Source organism: Mobula hypostoma, chromosome 6 (assembly GCF_963921235.1).
Source record: "Mobula hypostoma chromosome 6, sMobHyp1.1, whole genome shotgun sequence".
Taxonomy (NCBI): domain Eukaryota; kingdom Metazoa; phylum Chordata; class Chondrichthyes; order Myliobatiformes; family Myliobatidae; genus Mobula; species Mobula hypostoma.
Genome location: NC_086102.1, coordinates 126,543,300 through 126,566,803, shown reverse-complemented (window position 1 = coordinate 126,566,803; position 23,504 = coordinate 126,543,300). Strand labels below are relative to the sequence as shown.

The 23,504-nt window shown below is 41.0% G+C and overlaps 1 protein-coding gene across 5 annotated transcripts in view; it reads left to right on the top strand.

Annotated features, from left to right (window-relative positions):
* Nucleotides 1-23,504, top strand: part of plekhm3 (pleckstrin homology domain containing, family M, member 3) — a 157,327-nt gene that overhangs the window by 117,115 nt on the left and 16,708 nt on the right. For all 5 annotated transcript variants that reach the window (XM_063051633.1, XM_063051630.1, XM_063051631.1 and 2 more), the window contains one exon: nt 22,591-22,748. In XM_063051633.1, the coding sequence (XP_062907703.1) occupies nt 22,591-22,748 (158 nt within the window). The remainder of the gene's footprint in view (nt 1-22,590; nt 22,749-23,504) is intronic.

The window sequence follows — 23,504 nt, the reverse complement described above, 5'->3', positions numbered from 1 at the left end:
ATCAGCCATGATCACAGTGAATGGTGGTGCTGGCTCAAAGGGCTGAATGGCCTACTCCTGCACCTATTGTCTATTGTCTATTGGTATTCCTCCTAGCAGTAGAGAATGGACAGGTCAATGTGGGAATGGGAAGGGGAGTTGAAATAGTCTGCAACTGGGAACTTGAGCTGGTTGTTGTGGACTGAGCGCAGGTGTTCTGCAAAACTGCGGCTGTAACGGCGGCTACACTGGGAGCACTGAATGCAGTAGACAAGTCTAGAGGCAATGCATGTTAACCATCGCCTCATTTGGAAAGACTGTTTAGGTTCTTGAATGGTGGTGAGGGAGGAGGTGTAAGGACAGGTGTTTCCTCCCACTGATGCTGCTAGACCTACTGAGTTTCTCCAGCAGATTGTGTTGTTGCTCCAGGTTCCAACCTCTGCATCCTTCTTGTCTCCTCGAATGCTGGAGATTTGTATGTATAAACTGGCAGTGAAGCCTTATTGCAAGCTCTGTGTGGCATGATGCTATGGCCAGCTCTTTGTGTACTATTGATCTGAAAGTCAAATGCTAACAGCAAAGCTTCCATTAAACTGAATTCAGATTGAGTAAATGACATTAATCAGAGGGAAGTATTATGTTGCAGGCACAGAAACGGTCCAGCAGCTTTCCTAAACCCTTTGAGCTGTCTTGTTTTTTTCTTTTCAGTTTGTTAGATTGTTTATTTGGAGAACAAGCTCAAACCTGTCTCCCTTAGTCCCAGTAGGGTATAATTTAGTGTGATCTGAATTGAGGCAATAGATCAGAGAGGTCTGTGGACATAGAAAGTGGCACCATGTACTCCCAAGAGCAGCAAGCTGATTTGAATCGAACTGTTCACTGTGACTAAAATAACTAAGCTTTCTATCATTTAATGTCCAGGTCCAAATTGAACCTGCTGTTATTTAAAAGGAAAGTTGGAGTAATTCTTCATGCAAGAATAAAAAGGCTTTAATAGATTTGACATTTGTTTTTTTCTTGCCAGTGTTTTATCGGAGTTTTCTCCCAGGTAGTGTTGGCACGTAGCTCCACAGTGTGAAATTTGCAGATCTCTGGACCACACAATGATGCAAAGGCCAAGCCTCACTTGGTCGTCAACCCACTGGAAGTCACCCATGAGCAGCAATCTAGTTGATTTTGCCCTCCCTGCTCCAGGGTGTAGAAACCAATGGTTCCACACTGGCTCTTCATCTCAGGCACCATACTGGTAGTAAGATGCATGTCCCAAGCTAGAGGAAGCATTTACAGCAGTAATACATTATTAATAGTTTTCTACTTTTCTTTCTGAATTTGGGAATATCAAATCTTGACTGTGATGCTGATATACATATTAAAATAGGTCACACTGCTTAACATGATTTCTCCACCTGCTACATTCCACAAACAAGATGAAAGACTATTGGATTCATTTTGTTTTTATTCCTTTAGTTAAGGGAGGAATGTTGGCACAGCTCTGTGCTGCTTTGAAAAACGTCACTGAATGCTTAACAAGTCGCTGAATAAACGTGTCTGTGTCTCAGTCATCTGTATTTGAAATGCTTAGTTTAGTATCTTCTTCAAGCAAACAAACCCGCCAGGGACCTGAGTTAACATCCAGGCTGGCATCCATTGTAGTACAAGAGCAGTGCTGCACTGTTAGGGATGCCGCTGGTCAGATAAAGCATTAAATTGAGGCCAGGTTTGATTTTTATTAGGGACGTTAAATGATCTTATAACACCATCCAAAGAAGAACAGGGGAAATCAGGGAAAACAGGGGAGATGAGGCTGAGTACAGGGCTACGGTAGGAAACTTTGTTGCATGGTGTGAGCAGAATTATCTGCAGCTTAATGTGAAAAAGACTAGGGAGCTGGTTGTAGACCTGAGGAGAGCTAAGGTACCGGTGACCCCTGTTTCCAGCCAGGGGGTCAGTGTGGACATGGTGGAGGATTACAAATACCTGGGGATACAAATTGACAATAAACTGGACTGGTCAAAGAATACTGAGGCTGTCTACAAGAAGGGTCAGAGCCATCTCTATTTCCTGAGGAGACTGAGGTCTTTTAACATCTGCCGGACGATGCTAATGATGTTCTACGAGTCTGTGGTGGCCAGTGCTATCATGTTTGCTGTTGTGTGCTGGGGCAGCAGGCTGAGGGTAGCAGACACCAACAGAATCAACAAACTCATTCGTACAGCCAGTGATGTTGTGGGGATGGAACTGAACTCTCTGACGATGGTGTCTGAAAAGAGGATGCTGTCCAAGTTGCATGCCATCTTGGACAATGTCTCCTATCCACTACATAATGTACTGGGTGGGCACAGGAGTACATTCAGCCAGAGACTCATTCCACCGAGATGCAACACAGAGCGTCACAGGAAGTCATTCCTGCCTGTGGCCATCAAACTTTACAACTCCTCCCTTGGAGGGTCAGACATCCTGAGCCAATAGGCTGGTCCTGGACTTATTTCCTGGCATAATTTACATATTACTATTTAATTATTTATGGTTTTATTAATTTATGGTGCAACTGTAACGAAAACCAATTTCCCCCGGGATCAATAAAGTATGACTATGACTATATCCTGGCAGATATTTGTTGTTTCTACAGTAGATTACTTAGAATGTTATATCATTTCTCATTTTGAGACTTTTCTGACTATAAAATGATTACCAGAGGTATTTCTAATATTGCAATAATGGATTCCATAAAGTCACCTTGTCTCCTGTCTTCATCCACCTTCCACCCTCTCACGGCCCTTTTGTTCTTTTCGCATTTTAAAACTTGTCCTATCTGTAACTTCTAGCATTTCTGATAAAAGATCATCTAACTGAAATGTTGACTTTATCTTTCCCCTTGTTGCTGCCTGAACTTCTGAGTATTTCCAGTACTTTTACTGTATGAGCAGCACGGTAGCATAGCTGTTAGTGTAAACCTTTTGCAGTGCCAGTGATCTGGGTTCAATTGCTGTCTATAAAGACGTTCTCCCTGTGATCACGTGGGTTTTCTCCGGGCTCTCTGGTTTCCTCCCATATTCCAAAGATACACGAGTTAGGGTTATTGAGTTGTGGGCATGCTACGTTGATGTCGGATGCATGGCAACACTTGCGGGCTACCTAGCACAATCCTTGGACTGTGTTGGTTGGTGAAGCAAGCGAAGCATTTCACTGCACATGTGACATATAAAGTTAGTCTTATCTTTATTCATATATAAGAAAACTAAACTTACTGATATGTCCGGTCCTCGCCATAGAGTTGTTGGTCGCACACGATCAAAGTTAAGCCAAAGCCATTTTTATTCTGAAAGGCAGCAGTCCTAATGTATATGTAGTGCAGTCAGGGTTGACTTTGATCCTTGTGAAAGCTTCTTGTATACTGAGTCACACAGGTGCAAGGTAAATAGAAAGGGCTGGGGAAAATAATTATTTTGACCACTGTAGATTAGACTCTGTGTGCGGTAAGAATTTCTTGCCATGAATAGAAAGCTAATTTTGTGCCAGTACGATCTGATTTCTGCTAGATTGCTGTTCCTTTCACATCTTCTATCCAGAATTTTAACTTTACACCCCAACAGATTTTGAACCATCTGCTAATGCAGACGGCTTCCCTCAATCTACCGTGTATATACCAGTTGTGATCTCGGACATCATCATCAAATCTCTTCTAGATCTTCTTTATTCCAAGAAGAACCCCAACTTCTCCATTTAAGCTTCTTATTGAAACCGTTCATCCCTTAAACCATTCCAGTAAGCATTTTTCACATCCTTCCCAAAGTTAGTTGACCTGTACTCCAGTAGTGACCTAACCATTGCATTTTGCAGGTGCACCACAACTTACTTACCTGCTTTCGTTCGCTCTCCCTCTACTTAGAAATCCCAGGATCGCATTTGCTTATTAAGCATTTACTCAACATTTTCCTTCCCTTTGTTTGTTTGTTTGTTTATTTAGAGAGACAGTGCAGTACAGGCCCGCCAGCCCAACAAGCCATGCCACATAGCAACCCACCTATTTAACCCGAGTCCAATCAGAAGGCAATTTACAATAACCAGTTAACCTTCTAACTAGTATGTCATTGGATTGTGGGGGGAAACCGGAGCAACTAGAGGAAACCCATGGAGTCACAGGGAAAACATACCAAGGATTAATGTGCACCCAGTGTCATCATTTTCTTTGGAATCGTTCCATTTAGCCTGTATCACCCCAAAGTCTTTCTGCCACAGTGTATCACTTCATACTTCTCTAAATATCACCATCACTTCTCTACCCAATCAGCCAGGGTAACTATATCTGCTTGCAATTTATTACCATCTCCTCCATTGTTTGCATCTCCAAACTTTCTGTCATCCATTGAAGGATCTAGTGTTTTCCCGGTGTTGGTGGCATCCGTTAGTCTCGCGAGACCATGGATCTGCACCTGGAAAGTCTTGCACTGGAGTGTCCCCTCCAGGGTGCAGGCTTGGGCAAGGTTGTATGGAAGACCAGCAGTTGCCCATGCAACAAGTCCGATGTTGTCCAAGGGAAGGGCAAGGGCCGATACAGCTTGGCACCAGTGTCGTCGCAGGAGTTGCCAGAACGAGGTTGAAGACAACGTCGGACTGCCTTAGGGACTCCAGCTCCAGATTTGTCCTCAGGGTTTACTCCCGAAGCCTTTCCCATGAGTGGGTATGGCCGCAAGGCAGCGGAGGTTTGAAATCAGAGTTTTCCCTCTCTTAGATGGACTGCCTTCCCAGGCTGACAAGCTCCATCTACCCGAGGCACTGGTTTTAAGGCACCAGGACCTGCCTTCGCCCCCTTTCCTGTCAGTAGAAACAGTTCCACCGGGCTTAGAGGCTAAGCCACACGAGAAGGCCAGGAGTTGGACTTGGTTGTCAGAGGCTATTTGAGGCGCATGCCGTGAGTAGCAATTTTAGGTAGTGGGAGCTTGTCCCAGTACCACTCCTCAACTTGACAACTTTCGAATCTAGCCCTTAACTCTGAGTGGAGTCATCGGGACGCCATCATGATGGCGTTTTTTTTAGCGGGCTTTCTTACATTTACGAGGCCGAGTTGCTAGCTTGACGCTCCACCCAGCGTGGATGGAAAGCATGCAAGGGAGCTGGCTGGATTTGAACTCAGGAGCCTTCGCTCCGAAGTCCGGCGCTGATACCAGTACGCCATCAGCCGGCTTTCCCGGTGTATATGATGAATAAACTCTTCTCAGGCTTCCAGTCAGGTACAGGTATCAATTTTAACCGATGTTTTGATGACAAACTCTGTCATCTTCATTAGGGATGATGCCTGGGCGTGTGTAGTCCGGTGGTTTTTATACCCCCGTCGTCTGTCCCACCTTGTTTACAATTGAATTCCACTTCTTACTTAGAGTGAGATCTTTGTCTTTGTTAAAATTTTTTTTCCTCTAGTTTTACTTTAATGGCTTCCTTCACCAGGTGGTCCCAAAAGCCATTGGTGCGGCACAATAGTTTTGTGCCATTAAAGTCAATCGTATGGCCATTGCGAATGCAATGTTCTGCTACCACTGATTTCTCCAGGTAACCCAAACGGATACATCTCCAGTGCTCCTTGATGCAGGTTTCCACAGTGCGCCCTGTCCGGCTGATATACGCTGCTCCACATTCACAGGGGATCCTGTAAACGTCAGCCGTCCTGAGTCCCAGGTCATCTTTGACATGCATAAGCTGTTATCTGAGCTTTCCTACAGGTTTGTGGATGGTGTTAATCCGGTATTTCTTCAGGTTCCTGGCAATCCTTCCCAAAGCCCTGGAAATACAGATGGTAGCAATGGGTTCCTCCTCGCTGTTAGGTTTCCTGTTTTTTCCATTGGCCCTTTTAAGCATGGTTAACTGTGCAAAAGCTACTTTGGACCCGGAGAGTCTTCACGAGGAAATAAGATGATTACGCATGACACTGCTACAGAAGGGCTACAAGGTGAAGGAAATCAATCGGGCCCTTAAAAGGGCCGACAGAAAAACCAGGAAACCTAACAACGAGGAGGAACAGAGGCCAACTAAGTGAACTTGATTAATTCTTTTGAGTTGGATCTAGCAGTGCAGTCATGCTTCATCAAGGTGAGAAGCAGCATGCACGAAGCCATGCTGACTATCCTTATTCAGTCCATGTCTATCCAAATACTTACATACTCGGTCCATTAGAATACCTTCGATAACTTTCCTACTACTGATGTCAGGCTACTGGCCTATAATTTCCTGGTTTATTCTTAGAGCCTTTCTTAAACAGTGGAACAACATTGGCTATCCTCCAATCCTCCAGTACCTCACCTATCACTAAGGATGATTTAAATACCTCTGTTGGGCCTTGGGGATTTCGGCACTTGTCTCCCGCAGGGTCCAAGGGAACGCCTTGTCAGGCCCTGGGGATTTATCCACCCTAATTTGCCTCAGGACAACAAACATCTCCGTTCTGAAATCTCTATAAGGTCCACTTTGCCTCACTTCTATGGCGTCTGTGTCCATCTCCTGAGAAAATATAGATGCAAAACATCCATTTAAGATCTCCCCTATTTATTTTGTCTCCACACATGGATAACCATTTTGATCTTCCAGAGGACCAATTTTTGCTCTTAACAAACTATAGAAGCCCTTGGGGTTCTCCTTCACCTTGTCTGCTAGAGCAACCTCATGCTTTCTTTTAGTCCTCCTGATCGCTTTCTTAAGTGTTCTCATGCATTTATTGTACTCCATAACTATCTCATTTGTTCTTACATGCCTATACCTGCCATAGACTTCTTTTTTTCTTAACCAGGGCTTCAATACCTCTTGAAAACCAAGGTTCGCTACACCTGTTATCTTTACCTTTTATTCTGACAGCATGTAACAAGCTTTGTACTCTCAAATTTTCACTTTTAAAGGCTTCCCACTAAGCAAGTACATCTTTGCCAGAAAACAGCCTGTCCCAATCTACACTTGTCAGATTTTTTCTGATACCATCAAAATTGGCCTTTCTCCAATTTAGAGTCTCAACCTGCGGACCAGACTTATCTTTTTGCATATTTACTTTGAAACAATGATCACTAGATGCAAAGTGTTCCCCTACACAAACTTCTGTCACCTGCCCTGTTTCATTCCCTAATAGCAAATCAAGTATCGCACACGCTGTCCTTGGAACTTCTATGTAATGATTAAGGAAACTTTCCGAACACATTTGACAAACTCTATCTCATCTAGTCTTTTTACAGTATGGAAATCCCAGTCAATATGTGGAAAGTTAAAATCACCTACTGTAACAAACTTGTGTTTCTTGCAATAGTCTGTGATCTCGCTACGTATTTGTTCCTTAAAACCCTTCAGACTGCTGGGTGGTCTGTAATATAGGCCTATTAATGTGGTCATACCTTGAATGATTATAATTACCCAGTTACACTGGACAACAAAGATTTTGCTTCCTGAATTCTTTTAGGTGTATCTTAGGGTTTTGGGCTGCTGATCATGAAAATCACCATGAAATTTTTCCTCTCCTGCACCATTTTTTGAAATTGCCTATGTTTGTTATTTCAAGTCATAGTTCAAGTCAGAATAACTGATGCCAAGATTAAGGAAGGCATTTTTGTTGATCCACAAATCAAACAGGTCATCAATGACAGGCAATTTGAAGAACTTCTAGTGGGACTGGAGAAAATCACACGGAAGGCATTAAGGATACAGGTGTCCCCCGCTTTTCGAACATTCGCTTTACGAAACCTCACTGTTACGAAAGACCTACATTAGTTCCCCGTTTATGCTCACAGAAGGTGTTTTCACTGTTACAAAAAAAAGGCAGCACGCGAAAAAAGCAGTGCGCCGTGCGCCCCGAGCAGCTGCTCCTCCTCCGGAACGGCATTCTCGCCGGCATTGCTTAAACACGTGCCTGTGAGCAGCCGTTTGCAAGATGAGTTCTAAGGTATTGGAAAAGCCTGAAAGAGCTCATAAGGGTTGTTACACTTAGCATAAAACTAGACATAATTAAGCATTTCGATCGTGGTGAAGGAAGTAAGGACAAAGTGAGTTTAGCTTGTGGAAGTTGACGAAGGTGATGTTGAAGAGGTTTTGGCAGCCCATGACCAAGAACTGATAGATGAAGAGCTGACGCAATTGCAAGAGGAAAGGATAACAATCGAAACCGAATACAGTAGCAAACGGACCAAAGGTGAAGTCGTCCAGGATCTGAATGTGAGGCAACTACGTGAGATTTTTGCTGCAATGATAAAGTATGACTTTAATTTTGAAAGGGTATGTTGGTTTAGGGCATATTTGCAGGATGGTTTGAGTGCTTACAAAGAACTGTATGGTCTAAAAATGCACGAGGCTAAGCAGTCAAGCAAGCCTTCCACATCAGCCACAGCAGACGACGAACCTCGACCTTCGACATCGAGGCAGGCAGACATAGAAGAAGATGACCTGCCTACCCTCATGGAAACAGACGACGAGATGACACCCCAGTGTCCCACCACCCCAACCCCCAGACCGCGGACAGATGCCGATCCGCGGAGAATGCAGCGGTAGCCGGGAGGCACACAGCATATCTTTAAGAAACAAGCCAAAATAAACATGCTAATTAACTAGGTGCCGCCTGGCACGTAATTAATTAGCATGATTATTTCGGCCTTTTTCTTAAAGATGTGCTGGATGCGTCCCGGCCACTGCTGTACCCCTGCATGCTTCACAGATCGGTATCAGTTGGCAGCCTGCAGGGTGGGGACCACTGCACCACCCCAACTTGCGACGACCCAGCCTAACACACCATCATCAGTATGCTCCATGTCTTCCCAATTCCCGTAAGTGATACTACACTCTACATACATTATTTCTACTTTATATCGGCTGTGTATTTTTACATGTTATTTGGTATGATTTGGCAACTCATAGCCTAAAGGTTACTGGAGAGAGTGTTTTTGCCAACAGCGCTTATGTGAGATTTTCTGCCGAGAGCACTTGAGTGAGATTTTCGCTACGGAGAACAGTGTAGAATTGTTGTAGAGAAGTATTTCTAATTTATATAGACTGTGTATTTATCATATCATTCCTGCTTTTACTATATGTTACTGTTATTTTAGGTTTTATGTGTTATTTGGCATGATTTGGTAGGTTATTTTTGGGTCTGCGAACGCTCAGAAATTTTTCCCATATAAATAAATGGTAATTGCTTCTTCGCTTTACGACATTCCGGCTTACGAACCATTTCGTAGGAACGCTCTACCTTTGGATGGCGGGGGAAAACCTGTATTGTTGAAAATTTTCTTGGCCACTACAGAGCACCAAATTACGTGCAACTGGTTGACAACATGCTTCATGCATACAAAACTATGTAGTGTAACATGTCACTAAAGATTAATTTTCTGCATTGCCATTTAGACTTCTTCCCAGCAAATCCTGGCACTATCAGTAACAAGCATTGTGAAAGGCTTCATCATGACATTGCGGTCATGGAGAAACGGTATCAGGGTAACTAGAATCTATCGATGCTGGCTGATTGTTGTTAGACACAAGTGAGAAGCCTCAGACACTGACTACAAATGAAAATCATTCAACAAAACACTTTTAGCTTAGTTGAACTATTGCAAAGCATCAGCACCATTCTGCAATTAGATGCATTATATTCAATAAAAGTTAATTTCTTGTTTCCGCAAAGTCCCACGTGGTACAAGTAGTCTGAAATTATATTTGTGTTCAGCTTCAAGCAGTCTATCGTAAACAAAAAAAATTCTGAGGAAGCAACACTTCTGAAAAAATTTGTCATCCAGTGTAATCAAACATGAGTACTTTCTAATTATGGTTTAATGGATAGTAACCATGCAGTTCCCACCATAAAAACCTGGTGAGATTATATAGTTCTGTGCAGGTAGTTGAATCTAGGATAATCTGATGATAATCCAAGGAAGATACAAGAGATACAGATATGACCTCTGGAAAGGCATCTTACCAGCGAGGAGGCAATTGCGAAACAAGCTTGAATCGCTGAAGGATGCTCCACTGATGTGGTAGGGCTTGAATGCTATCACCTCTCACAAAGTGAAACCAAACAACATCAGTGACAACGAGGCTTTGCTCCCAAATGAGCTGAAAGCCTTCTATGCTCACTTTGACAGTCCAAGCATGGAGAAGCCTCCACGAACTCCCAATGACCCTGTTATTTCAGTCTCTTGAGGGTGACATGAGAGCATTCTTCAGGAGGGTGAGCCCACAGAAATCATACTGTACCAAGGCCTCTGCTGATCAACTGGCTGGAATGCTCATCAATATCTTTAACCTCTCGCTTCAGCTGTCACAGATGCCCACCATCTTCAGTTATACCAGTATATAAGAAAAACAACATGGTAATCTGCCTCATTGACAATCATCCAGTAGCACTTACATCCACTGTGATGAAGTACTTTGAGAGGTTGGTGATGAAACATCAACTCCTGCCTGAGAAGCAACTTGGATCCACTCCAATTTGCCTACTGGCACAACAGGTCCACAACAGATGCCATCTCATTGGCTTTTCACTCAACCCCGGAACATTTGGACAGCAAAGATGCATACATCAGGATGTTTTTTTACCGACTACAGCTCAGCAGTCAATACTGTCATTCCCTAAAAACTAATTAATAAACTTCAATTCATTGGGCGGAATACCACATTGTGCAATTGGATCCTTAATTTCCTCACTTGCAGACCCCATTCAGATCAGATTGGCAACAACTTCTCCTCCACAATCTCTTGTCAGCACAGGTGCACCACAAGGCTGTGTGCTTAGTCCCCTGCTCTACTTGCTTTATACTTATGACTGCGAGGCCAAGCACAGCTCCAATGCCATATTTAAGTTTACCAACAACACCACTATCATTGGCTGAATCAAAGGCATATAGGAGGGAGATTGAAAATCTGGCTGAGTGGTGTCACAGCAACACCCTCTGACTCAATGTCAGGATGGAGGAAACCGGAGGTCCAGGAGTCAGTCCTCATCATGGGAATCACAGGTGGAGAGGGTCAGCAACTTTAACTTCCTCGGTGTTATCATTTCAGAGTGCCTATCCTAGGCCCAGCATGTAAGTGTAACTATGAAGAAATAACTGCATCACCTCTGCTTCCTTAGAAATTTGTGAAAATTCAGCATGACATCTAAAACTTAGACAAATTCTATAGAAGTATGGTGGAGAGTATACTCAGTAGTTGCATCACGATCTGGAATGGAAACACCAATGTTCTTGAACAGAAATCCTACAAGTAATGGCCCAGTCCATCATGGGTAAAGCCCTCCCCACCATTGAACACATCTACACAGAGTGCTGTCACCGGAAAGCAGTATCCATCATCAGGGACCTCCACCATCCAGGCTATGCTCTCTCCTCACTGATGTTATCAGTAAGAAGGCACAGGAGCCTCAGGACTCACACCACCGGGTTCAGGAATAATTATTACCCCTCAGCCACCAGGCTTTTGAACCAGTGGGGTTAACTTCACTCAATTTCACTCGCCCCCTCACTGAACTGTTCCCCCAACCTGTGGACTCGCTTTCAAGGACACTTCAGCTCACGTTCTCAATATTTAATACTTGTTTTTTCTGTTTTATGTTTGTACAGTTTGTTGTCTTTTGCACATTGGTTGTTTGTCCGTTAAATTGGGTCCAGTCTTTCATTGATTGTGTTGTACTTCTTGTATTTACTGTGTATGCCTGAAAAAAAACCAAACAAATCTCAGGGTTGTATGTGGTGATATTCAGTATATGGACTTTGATAATAAATTTACTTTTAACATGGGACTTTAAATCCATATCTTGATTCCTTCCTTTATAGTCTTGGTCAGGAAGTCACTTGTTGTGTTAAATTGGCTAACGATATTACCAAGAATTCTTCTGATGACCTTATTACCCAGCATTGGAGCCTGAACAATGCCATTGGTTTATGTCTCTTTCTTCTCCCTTCCCTGAGTTGCTTTGTCACTCTGGTCAAACTTTTGTTTGCTCATTGTTAGCATATGATTCTGCTTCTGTGAACACCCTGTGGCACTTAATTATGTTGTTGAAAGTAAATAGCAGCTTCCAATTAGAAATATTCCACTTCTAGAGAATAAAGTCAAGTCTGATGAAATCACAGGGCAGAACAAACTGAACATGTGTGGGAGAGTAACCTATTTAATAGACCTCTCTATTCCAGAGCCCTCTTGGGACTATTGTGTTATGCTGTTTCCCAAGGCAGGGTAGTGGAGAGCAGGGACCAGCTTTCCATACTTAAAGATAAATAGGGATGTTTATGGCTATATCACATTATAGTAGATGAGCCACAACATAGGGAAGCTGTGGGCTGTCAAGCTGCATGATCATCGTGCTTCTGAAAGTGGTCACTTTGACTCAGTATGCATGGCCGAGCTTCCAGTCAGCCATGGAGGCTGCTCGGATGTGGGGGTGGTTGTATAATAACACCTCTCATGGGAAGACTCTCCCAACCCCTTCACCTTCTTTTCTTCCCTGTAACTTCATTAGCCCCTATTCAAGCTCTGCTTTGCTAAACAAGATAACTAATTACTGCAATTCAAACTCAACAGGCAGAAAAACAATAGTTGACAGGGCCTTGGAACAATTGTTGTTATTCAGTGTACCGATTGCTGGATCCCCAAGGCATTCTGAAGACCTCGTTGGCTTGGATATGAAAGGATGGCTATATCACACACAGGAAAGACTGTGGTAACAGATTAGCAGAGAATTATGGGGAGGCAGGTTAATGCAGAGATGATAACTGTGTTTGCTGTTGTGTTACATCAGAACATTAATTTTACAAGGATTACACTTACCACCATGAAGGAAAAAGAGAAGAGTTGGAATTCTTTTCTGTAGGCTGAGGGATGACCTGATAGAACTTTTTAAGATGTGTTTCATACAGTAGATTCATGGGTGTTTTCATGTGAGAGAGACCAGACACATAAGCTACAATTGTGAAGTAAGCCCAGTAGAAACACTGTTATAGAATCACATAAAACACTACAGCACAGAAACAGGCCTTGCGGCCCATTTAGTCAATGCCAAGCTATTATTTTGCCTAGTCCCATCAACCCATACCTGAACCATAGCACAGCATACGTGTGCCATCCATGTAGTTATCCAAACTTCTCTTCAGTGTTTCAGTCAAACTCACATCCATCACTTCCACTGGTAGCTCGTTCCACTCTTGCAGTATCCTCTAAATGAAGAAGCTTCCCCTCTGCTTCTCCTTAAATATTTCATCTATGACCTCTAGTCCTAGTCTCACCTAACCTCGGTGGAGAAAGCCTGGTAGTGTTTACCCTATCTATACCCCTCATAGTTTTGTACACTTCAACAAGAGCTCCCCTCATTCTCCTACGCTTCAGTGAATAAAGTCCCAACATAGTCAACCTTTCACAATAACTCAGGTCCTCAAGTCCCGCAACATCCTTGTAAATTTTCTCTGTAGTCTTTCAATCTTATTGATACCTTTCTTGTTGGTGACACAATACTCCAAATTTGGCCTCACCAACATCTTATAAACTTCAACACAACACCCCACCTCCTGTGCTCAATACTCTGATTTATGATGGTCACTGTTCCAAAGCTCTCTATACAGTAGCATGCAAAAGTTTGGGCACCGCCGGTCAAAATTTCTGTTACTGTGAATAGTTAAGTGAGTAGAAGATGAACTGATCTCCAAAAGTCATAAACTTAAAGATGAAACATTCTTTTCAAAATTTTAAGCAAGATTATTGTATTATTTTTGTCTAAACAAGCCTGATGCATTTTGGAAACAAGTCCTGTGGACTGATGAAGTTAAAATAGAACTTTTTGGCTGCAATGAACAAAGGTATGTTTGGAGAAAAAAGGGTGCAGAATTTCATGAAAAGAACACCTCTCCAACTGCTAAGCATGGGGGTGGATCGATCATACTTTGGGCTTGTTTTGCAGCCAGTGGCACGGGGAACATTTCACTGGTAGAGGGAAGAATGAATTCAATTAAACACCAGCAAATTCTGGAAGCGAACATCACACTGTCTGTAAAAAAGCTGAAGATGAAAAGAGGATGGCTTCTACAACAGGATAATGATCCCAAACACACCTCAAAATCCACAATGGACTACCTCAAGAGGCGCAAGCTGAAGGTTTTGCCATGGCCCTCACAGTCCCCCGACCTAAACATCATCAAAAATCTGTGGATAGACCTCAAAAGAGCAGTACATGTAAGACGGCCCTAGAATCTCTCAGAACTAGAAGCCTTTTGCGAGGAAGAATGGGCGAAAATCCCCCAAACAAGAATTGAAAGACTCTTAGCTGGATACAGAAAGCATTGATACTTGCCAAAAGGGGTGTTACTAAGTACTGACCATGCAGAGTTCTCAAACTTTTGCTTCGGGCCCTTTTCCTTTTTTGTTATTTTGAAACAGTAAAAGATGGAAATAAAAAAAGTTTTCTCGCTTAAAATATTAAAGAAATGTGTCACCTTTAACTTTATGCCTTTTGGAAATCAGGTCATCTTGTACTTGCTTAGCTATTCACAGTAACAGAAATTTTGACCAGGAGTACCCAAACTTTTGCATACCACTGTATGTGATGCCACTTTCAAGGAATTATGGATCGTATTCACAGATCCCTTTGTTCTACTGCACTCCTCTTTGCCCTACTGTTCATATTCTTGCCCAGAGAGTGTTGAGAATCTAGTGCTAATCCCCACAAGTCATTGAGATAAATAATTCTAAACTAGATAAATATACAATAAAACAAACAGCAGGATATGCTGATGAGCTGAAATGAAGAAGAGAACTTGTTGACCACAACACAGAATATTGGTCTAAATGCTGTGGCTTTTGTGCAATGTTGTTTTTTGTTGTTGGCATTCTATGTGTGCAATTCTAATAGTTAACCCAGTGAAGATAAAATTCCCAGAAGCCTGTTGTACATCTCAATGTCTCAAACCTTGTGTATATTTTACATAAATTATTTACTGGGGCATCATATTTCCTTATTCCATATCCTATCCATTATCTGGATTTCACACTTCCGTGAAGTATAAAGGTTGACCATTTTTTTGAAAACTTATCTTTATTGACTTTCATTTGGAATATCTTGCTTCCCAGAGAGCTGGAATTCATTCTCTCTCAGAATTAGAATCGGGTTTAATTTGAAATATGTTGTTTTGCACAGCATTACAATGAAACATATAAAGAATACTATAAATTACAAGAACAAATATACATTTAAAAATGAAATGAAATAAATTTTGAGGGTACAGAATCTTTATGTTCCTGTTAGGTTGAAAGGAAAGGTTAAAAGTTTGAGAGAGCCATGGTTTTCAAGGGATATTGGAAACTTGGTTCGGAAAAAGAGAGATATCTACAATAAATATAGGCAGCATGGAGTAAATGAGGTGCTCGAGGAATATAAAGAATGTAAAAAGAATCTTAAGAAAGAAATTAGAAAAGCTAAAAGAAGATACAAGGTTGCTTTAGCAAGTAAGGTGAAAATAAGTCCAAAGGGTTTCTGCAGTTATATTAATAGCAAAAAGATAGTGAGGGATAAAATTGGTCCCTTAGAGAATCAGAGTGGACAACTATGTGTGGAGCCAAAAGAGATGGGGGAGATTCTGAACAACTTATTTCCTTCGGTATTCACTAAGGAGAAGGATATTGAATTGTGTAAGGTAAGGGAAACAGGTAGGGAAGTTATGGAAACTATGATGATGAAAGAAGAGGAAGTACTGGCGCTTTTAAGGAATATAAAAGTGGATAAGTCTCCGGGTCCTGACAGGATATTCCCTAGGACCTTGAGGGAAGTTAGTGTGGAAATAGCAGGGGCTCTTACAGAAATATTTCAAATGTCATTAGAAACAGGGATGGTGCCGGAGGATTGGCATATTGCTCATGTTGTTCCATTGTTTAAAAAGGGTTCTAAGAGTAAATCTAGCAATTATCAGCCTGTGAGTTTGACGTCAGTGGTGGGTAAATTGATGGAAAGTATTCTTAGAGATGGTATATATAATTATCTGGATAGACAGGGTCTGATTAGGAACAGTCAACATGGATTTGTGTGTGGAAGGTTATGTTTGACAAACCTTAGTGAATTTTTTGAAGAGGTTACTAGGAAAATTGACAAGGGTAAAGCGGTGGATGTTGTCTATATGGACTTCAGTAAGGCCTTTGACAAAGTTCCTCACGGAAGGTTAGTTAGGAAGGTTCAATCGTTAGGTATTAATATTGAAGTAGTGAAATGGATTCAGCAGTGGCTGGATGGGAGACGCCAGAGAGTAGTGGTGGATAACTGTTTGTCAGATTGGAGGCCGGTGACTAGTGGTGTGCCTCAGGGATCTGTACTGGGTCCAATGTTGTTTGTCATATACATTAATGATCTGGATGATGGAGTGGTAAATTGGATTAGTAAGTATGCAGATGATACTAAGGTAGGTGGAGTTGTGGATAATGAAGCAGGTTTTCAAAGCTTGCAGAGAGATTTCGGCCAGTTAGAAGAGTGGGCTGAAAGATGGCAGATGGAGTTTGATGCTGATAAATGTGAGGTGCTACATTTTGGTAGGACTAATCAAAATAGGACATACATGGTAAATGGTAGGGCATTGAAGAATGCAGTAGAACAGAGAGATCTAGGAATAATGGTGCATAGTTCCCTGAAGGTAGAATTATTCTGGCCTTTATAAATCAGAGCATTGAGTATAGGAGTTGGGATGTAATGTTGAAATTGTACAAGGCATTGGTAAGGCCAAATTTGGAGTATTGTGTACAGTTCTGGTCACCGAATTATAGGAAAGATGTCAACAAAATAGAGAAAGTACAGAGAAGATTTACTAGAATGTTACCTGGGTTTCATCACCTAAGTTACAGAGAAAGGTTGAACAAGTTGGGTCTTTATTCTTTGGAGCATAGAAGGTTGAGGACTTGATAGAGGTATTTAAAATTATGAGCGGGATAGGTAGAGTTGACGTGGATAGGCTTTTTCCATTGAGAGTGGGGAGATTCAAACAGGAGGACATGAGTTGATTCTTTAAGGGCAAAAGTTTAGGGGTAACATGAAGGGGATCTTCTTAACTCAGAGAGTGGTAGCTGTGTGGAACGAGCTTCCAGCAGAAGTTGTTGAGGCAGGTTTGATGTTGTCATTTAAAGTTAAATTGGATAGCTAAATGGACAGGAAAGGAATGGAGGGTTATAGGCTGAGTGCAGGTTAGTGGGTCTAGGTGAGAGTAAGAGTTCAGCATGGACTAGAAGTGCTGTGATGGCCTGTTTCCGTGCTGTAATTGTTATATGGTTATATGGTTAAATAGTGCAAAAATAGTGAGGTAGTTTTCATGGGTTGGTTCAATGTCTGTTCAGAAATCTGATGGTGGAGGAGTAGTAGCTGTTCCAAAACATTGAGAATATGTCTTAAGGCTGCTGTACCTCCTCCTTGATAGCAATGACAAGAGGGAATGTCCAGGGTGATGGGGGTGTTTAATGATGGATGGTGCCTTTTTGAGGCATCACCTTTTGAAAATGTCCTTGATGTTGGGGAGGCTGATGCCCATGATGGAGCTGACTGAGTTCGCCACCCTCTGCAGCTTTTTCTGATCCTGTGCAATCGCCCCACTATACTAGATGTTCATGCAACTAGTTAGAATGCCCTCCACGGTACATCTGGTGAAATACCAAATCTCCTCAAGTTCAAGTCATACATTGATTTTGTTTTTACATTCCAGTAAAACAATGTGAGCAGCCTGAAGTTTATCTTTGCTTCTTTTTTATCCTGACTTTTTACGTGAGTAGTCACCACTTAAATCTAATCTGCACAACAGTAATGCTGCCAGAGAGGAAAGGAAAGAGTTGGTCAGACCTGGAACTATATTAGCCTTTCTCATTTATTTATTCAAATAGAACATAACAACATTTTGCAAATTGCTTGCTTTTATTTTACATAATGCAGTTTATAGGTATCCTTGCTCAAGCATAACATTTCTTGGCTTGCCAATTGTACTTTCATCAGGATTCAACTATGCTGCTAACCAATTAATAAAACCCGGCAAGAGGCAGGAGTCTACTTTTTTCCTCATTAATTTACTGAATTTGCCATTAATCATTTGAGTGAAAAAGCAGACTGTTTAGATTTTACAATAATTGATTGAAGTGGAAATCTGGCCAACATGTTGCCTTTTATAAATGAATCTCACCTTCAGGATACCTCTCAACAGTCAAACCTCTGACTGCCCTATAACTTTCCTTCTGCACATTATGTCAAAGTTTCTGTGTCCCTTCTTCCTGCTCAATTTTCTCTCTGTTTACTCTGAAGGCAAAAACGTGCCTTTGTTAGCTGGTTCAGTTGATAATGCACTGAGCTCGGAGTCATAAGCCTGTAAGTTCAAGGTTGACTCCAGAGGGTAATACCTAGCAACTCATTGTACTACTGAGAGAGTCTGAGGTAACATGTTTCAGGCAAGACATTAAACTGAAACTCAGTCCAAGTTCAAAAAAGAGAAGGACATTCTGCCCAATGCTCTGGCCAATATTTATCCCTTAGCTTGTTTAACTGAAGCACTCGTTATTACTTTGCGCATAATATGGGATCTCTCTGTATGAAACTCGAACATTGGAGCACAGTACAGGCCCTTCAGCCTCTATGTAGTGCACTTAAGATCAATCTGACCCTTTAATTAGTTGCCTCACTTTTTACTTTACTACACTTGCACATCAAAAAGCGCTTTGAAGCATGTTCAGGTTGTGAAAGAAGCTATATAAATGCCAGTTCCATTTCCATGAATCTTGGTTGGCAGTAGTTTTATTTTTGCATCAGATATTTTAGCATAGAAAGTCGCACATGTTATGCAGATATTGTGGGAAAGTGCAGGGTAAATTGCCTTGGTCCCATTTGAGTATTTCTCATTGTTCTGTCTCTCAGCAGCTTCATTTGTCCAACTGCATACATCAAACACTGGCTGAGGTCATGAACCCAGCATGTGTATTATAATTGCTACAAATGTTTTTTTTCCTCTAATTTCTGAATGTGAGCTTGAAGGGTGATTTGTAATGTCTCATTACACTTCAGCAAGGGAGGGATCGAATTTTATCCAGCAGCAGAAGGATGAAATTATGATCTAACAGCCTTCCCCTGAACTACTTCATAGTTACGAAGTAGTTCAGTCTCTATGAAATAATGAAATGTTGAAGTACTGTAGCATCAAAAGTGAGGCAGCCATATTGAGCACAGCAAAGTTCCAGAATTCCATTATGATCAAATGGATAATTGACCAGAATATTGGGAAGGTTCTCTGCCCTTCAAATGATGCTGTGGAATGGCAGTCCATCCAGAATGCAGACAATAGCTGTATCATGTCGCACTTGGTCAGAGCTGCACAGGATTGTCAACCTACCTCATCTGCTCAGGTGCAGAGCTCAAACTCAGTAAATGCTGACTTAGTAATAAGGAAACTATTGAATTACTGAGCCATGACTGATGTCTAGTGACTATAGATGTGGTAAATTAATTTGCTATGCAGAAGAGCGACCAATGCCTGAAACCAAAGTAGTGATTAAATGATTTTATTTGTTCCACCTCATGAGGGAAACCAATTCGAAAATTGTTCATGTCAAGCCCAAGGTCTTTTGCCTATAAAATTGTTTAAGATTTTTAGGCTTTACCCTATGTGTTAACAAAATTATTCAATTAACTGATTAATAAGTCAATACAAGGGGCTGAGGCATAGTATTTTGTATCTATAGTTTTGGTTCATTCTTGTTGGCGTATGAGCAAATATTTTGTGTCATTTAGGTTAATCATTCCTGATGGATTTGGACTATCCCAAAACTTGTTAAGTAAGAAATTTTGTTAGAATTATGTTATGGAAAGAATATTTTAATCATATGTAGATTAAACCCTCCTCATCATTGAGCACATCTATGCGAAACGTTGCAAGAAAGCAGCATCCATCATCAGGGACCCCATCCACCCATTACATGCTCTCTTCTTGCCGCTGCCATCAGGAAGCAGGTACAGGAGCCTCAGGACTAACACCACCAGGTTCTGGAACGGTTTCTACCCCTCAATCATCAAGCTCTTGAACCAATGGAGATAACTTCACTAGCCTTATCACTGAAATGTTTCCACAACTTATGGATTCACTTTTAAGAACTCTTCATCTTATATTCTCAATATTTCTTGCTTATTTATCATTAGAATCATTATTATTATTATTTCTTTCTTTGTGTATTTGCACAGTGTGTGTCTTTTGCACACTGGTTAAATGCCAAAATTGGTGCGGTCTTTCATTGATTCTATTATGAATTTTTTGAGTATGCCCGCAAAAAAATGTATCTTGGGTTTTATATGGTGACATACATATACTTTGATAATAAATTTACTTTTAACTTTGAATTTTATTGCTTTATCAATACTTGTAACAGCAGCTACTTGTAATTTATTTCATTTTTGTACAGTAAGCTTATAATGTGGAATCAAATAGATTTACAAAAGGTACTGCAAAATTGGGATTAGAGAGGATGTGCCAATGTGACTGGGCATCATCACAAATTTTTCAATTGATGCAAAGCTTGAAACTAAATGAATAGTGAGGTTGGTGGCAAACATCATCTGCTTGTGAAATAAAGAGACACGAAAGATAACAGTTAATCATGAGAAGTGAGAAATGGAGCATTTGCTAGGAAATCTAAGGAGATACACACTAAACTAAATGGTACATTATTAAAGGACTGACAGGAACATTGAGATCCCGGGGGTTCCAATTGACAAATGTTTGTACATAGGAAGATAAGTTGAGAAATGTATTTTAAAAATGTAGACTATTAATATAGAAATGATGCTAAACCTTTTTATAAATGATTGGTTAGGGCCCAGCTGAAGTATTGCATTCAGACTGGGAGAGCACATTAGGAAAGATGTCAAGGCTTTGGAGAAGGTGTGGTAGAGATTTACTGAGACAACATTAGAGATGAAGGGTTTCTCATTTTGTGGCGAGACCAGAGAAGCTAGAACTTAAAAATTTTTGAATTTTGACAGAAGAGTTAAAAAAATTATTTAAAGTTTTGATGCAGTGAGTAATGAAAAGCTTTCTGTTTGCAGAAACAACTGTAAACAGAGGCTGTAGTTTAAGTCAGAAAACTAAAGTTTATGGTATTTGTTGTTGTTCATTGGATACAGGACACCATGGTACACAGTCATTATATAATCAATGCAACTTATTTTGGCTAAGGGTTATTGTACTATGGCATAGCCTATTACAGTACACCAAAAAGCATACTTAGCACTGTGGTTCCATTCGCAGAATTGGGAAAAGTGTTGATCTGTTGTAAGCACATAAAATTGTTTGGTTGAGTCCAGATAATTTGAAATTGTACAGTTGTTTTTTTGTTGCACATTTTTCATTTCAGAATTGAAATGTCAACGGAGAAGGTTATAGAAATATAGAAGAGTTTACAGTTTAACTAACCAATTCAGAAACTGGGAATGCCTCAAACTGCATCACACGCAATGGTTTACTTTTGAAAGAATATTGTGGTGAGAAAGCAGCATCCAAATCACACACAGGAAACTCCCACAAAGAGCAAGAATATCATCTGTTGTATTTAGGTGAAGAATAGATATTGATATTGGAGTGAATTTACTTAACTCTGTTTTATGGATTCCTTCACAACCATTTTAAAATGACAGCATGGCCTTGTTTTCATGTCTCATGTGAAAATGGTAGCTCACCAACATACCACATTCCTTCAGTACTGGATTGGGTCACCACCCTAGATTTTGAACCCACAACCAGCAGACTCAAGGATAAGAGTTTCTAATTTCAAAAGACACTTCCTGGAACAGCATGGGAATATCTACTTGCTCCCTCAGGATTCAGAAGAATGGCCTTGAGTCCAATCATTGCTGAGCTAGCCAGGAATTTGAGAGGAAGAGAAAATAGAATGGAGACCTTGTTGTTGATGTAAATAGCATGATCAGCCAGCACTAATGACAAGGTATATAGTTGTAGACCATCCAATTGGATGAGCTGTTCGGAATTTATCAAAGCAAATCTATCTCTCTCCCAATGATAGATGTCAAATTGAAAGCAGAGGGGAAAAAATATATATTTCTTAATGTCTTGACTATTGTCGCAAATACTTTGTACATCAGAAACTGTATCTATGGCACCTTTAGTTAGTAAAACATCCTAAGGCAAATATATGGACAGTTGACCAAAGCTTGATTAAAGAGAAAAGGTTTCAGGGGAGTTTTGAAAGGCATTCCATAGTTTTATGAGATTAATAGCAAAAGCCATAGCTGTCAATTAGAGATTGGAACTGAAAGAACTCGCTTTTTGAAGAGTTTTGGATGAGGTTACAGGGACATGTGCCATTTGAAAATGTGCATGTTAATTCTAGGCTTGCTGTACTGCTGTACTTGGAGTCATCATTAAGAGCAAAGATAATGGGGGAAATGGTGCCTTTCAAGGCATTGGGGGGGGAGGAGAAGCTGTTACGGAGCAGACTTGATGGGCCGAATGGCCTGATGCTGTTCCTATGTCTTATGCTGATTGGGTGAAAAATAGTAGACCAGAAAAACAGAGCAATGATGAGGGATTAAGCAGCAGATACAATCCATTTTAAATGCCCATCTATGACCTATCTTTCTCTCCCCTTTTCTCATAGGTCTTCGAAGGCAAACTTGCTCCATTCCTCATGAAGATCAACAAATTTGCCAGTGCCCATGTGTACAGTTGTAGCCTTTGTAGCCAGAAAGGCTTTTTCTGTGAGATCTGTAACAGTGGGCAAATCATCTATCCCTTTGAAGGAACCACCACCACAAGGTAGATGTGTTGGCTTTGGGTGAGAGATGATTGCAGCTTCAAAGCTCTCTTTATTTGAGATACCTTACTTTTCCACCCATTCCCTTCTCTTTAATCTTCAAGCTTTCCATCCTTCGGAAATATTTGTATATCAATTCTAGCCTTTTGTGTGTTCCGAATTTCAATGAATTCACCATCAACTGTGACTTAGGCTGCTGAAGTCTTAATCCATAGAATTTCTTGCCTGCCTTTCTACCCCTGTCTCCTTTCAAATACTCCTTAATTCCAATCTCTGACTTTGCTTTAGTTTACTCATCCTAATGTCTACAGACATTACTGGATACCGGTTATTTCGGGGTATGTTACCTAATCTTCCATGTTGTGTATTTATCAGAGTAAATGATTTTTTATAGACACACTGTGTGTGTATATACATATATAGTTGCCTGTTGAATCACAAAAAGGACTGTGATCCTGATAAACACTTTTAAGCCCATTTTGTAAATCACAACCTGTGTGAAAATGTATTATGGAGCAACGTATTCTTATGGGCAGAGAGTTCTATGTTACAGTGAAAATCAAAGGCACATACCTCAAAGTATTAATTGCATTCTAGAAAAAAAGTGTAATTTGAACATTTATAATTCAAGCAGTTTTGCATGCATGGACGTGTTTGTTCATTTGTTAATTATACTCGAGCTCTCAAAGATCCCACAAAAGAAATAGTTCTCAGACAGAGCTTTAGAGACGACCTGTTGATTCCCAGCCCACTGAAGC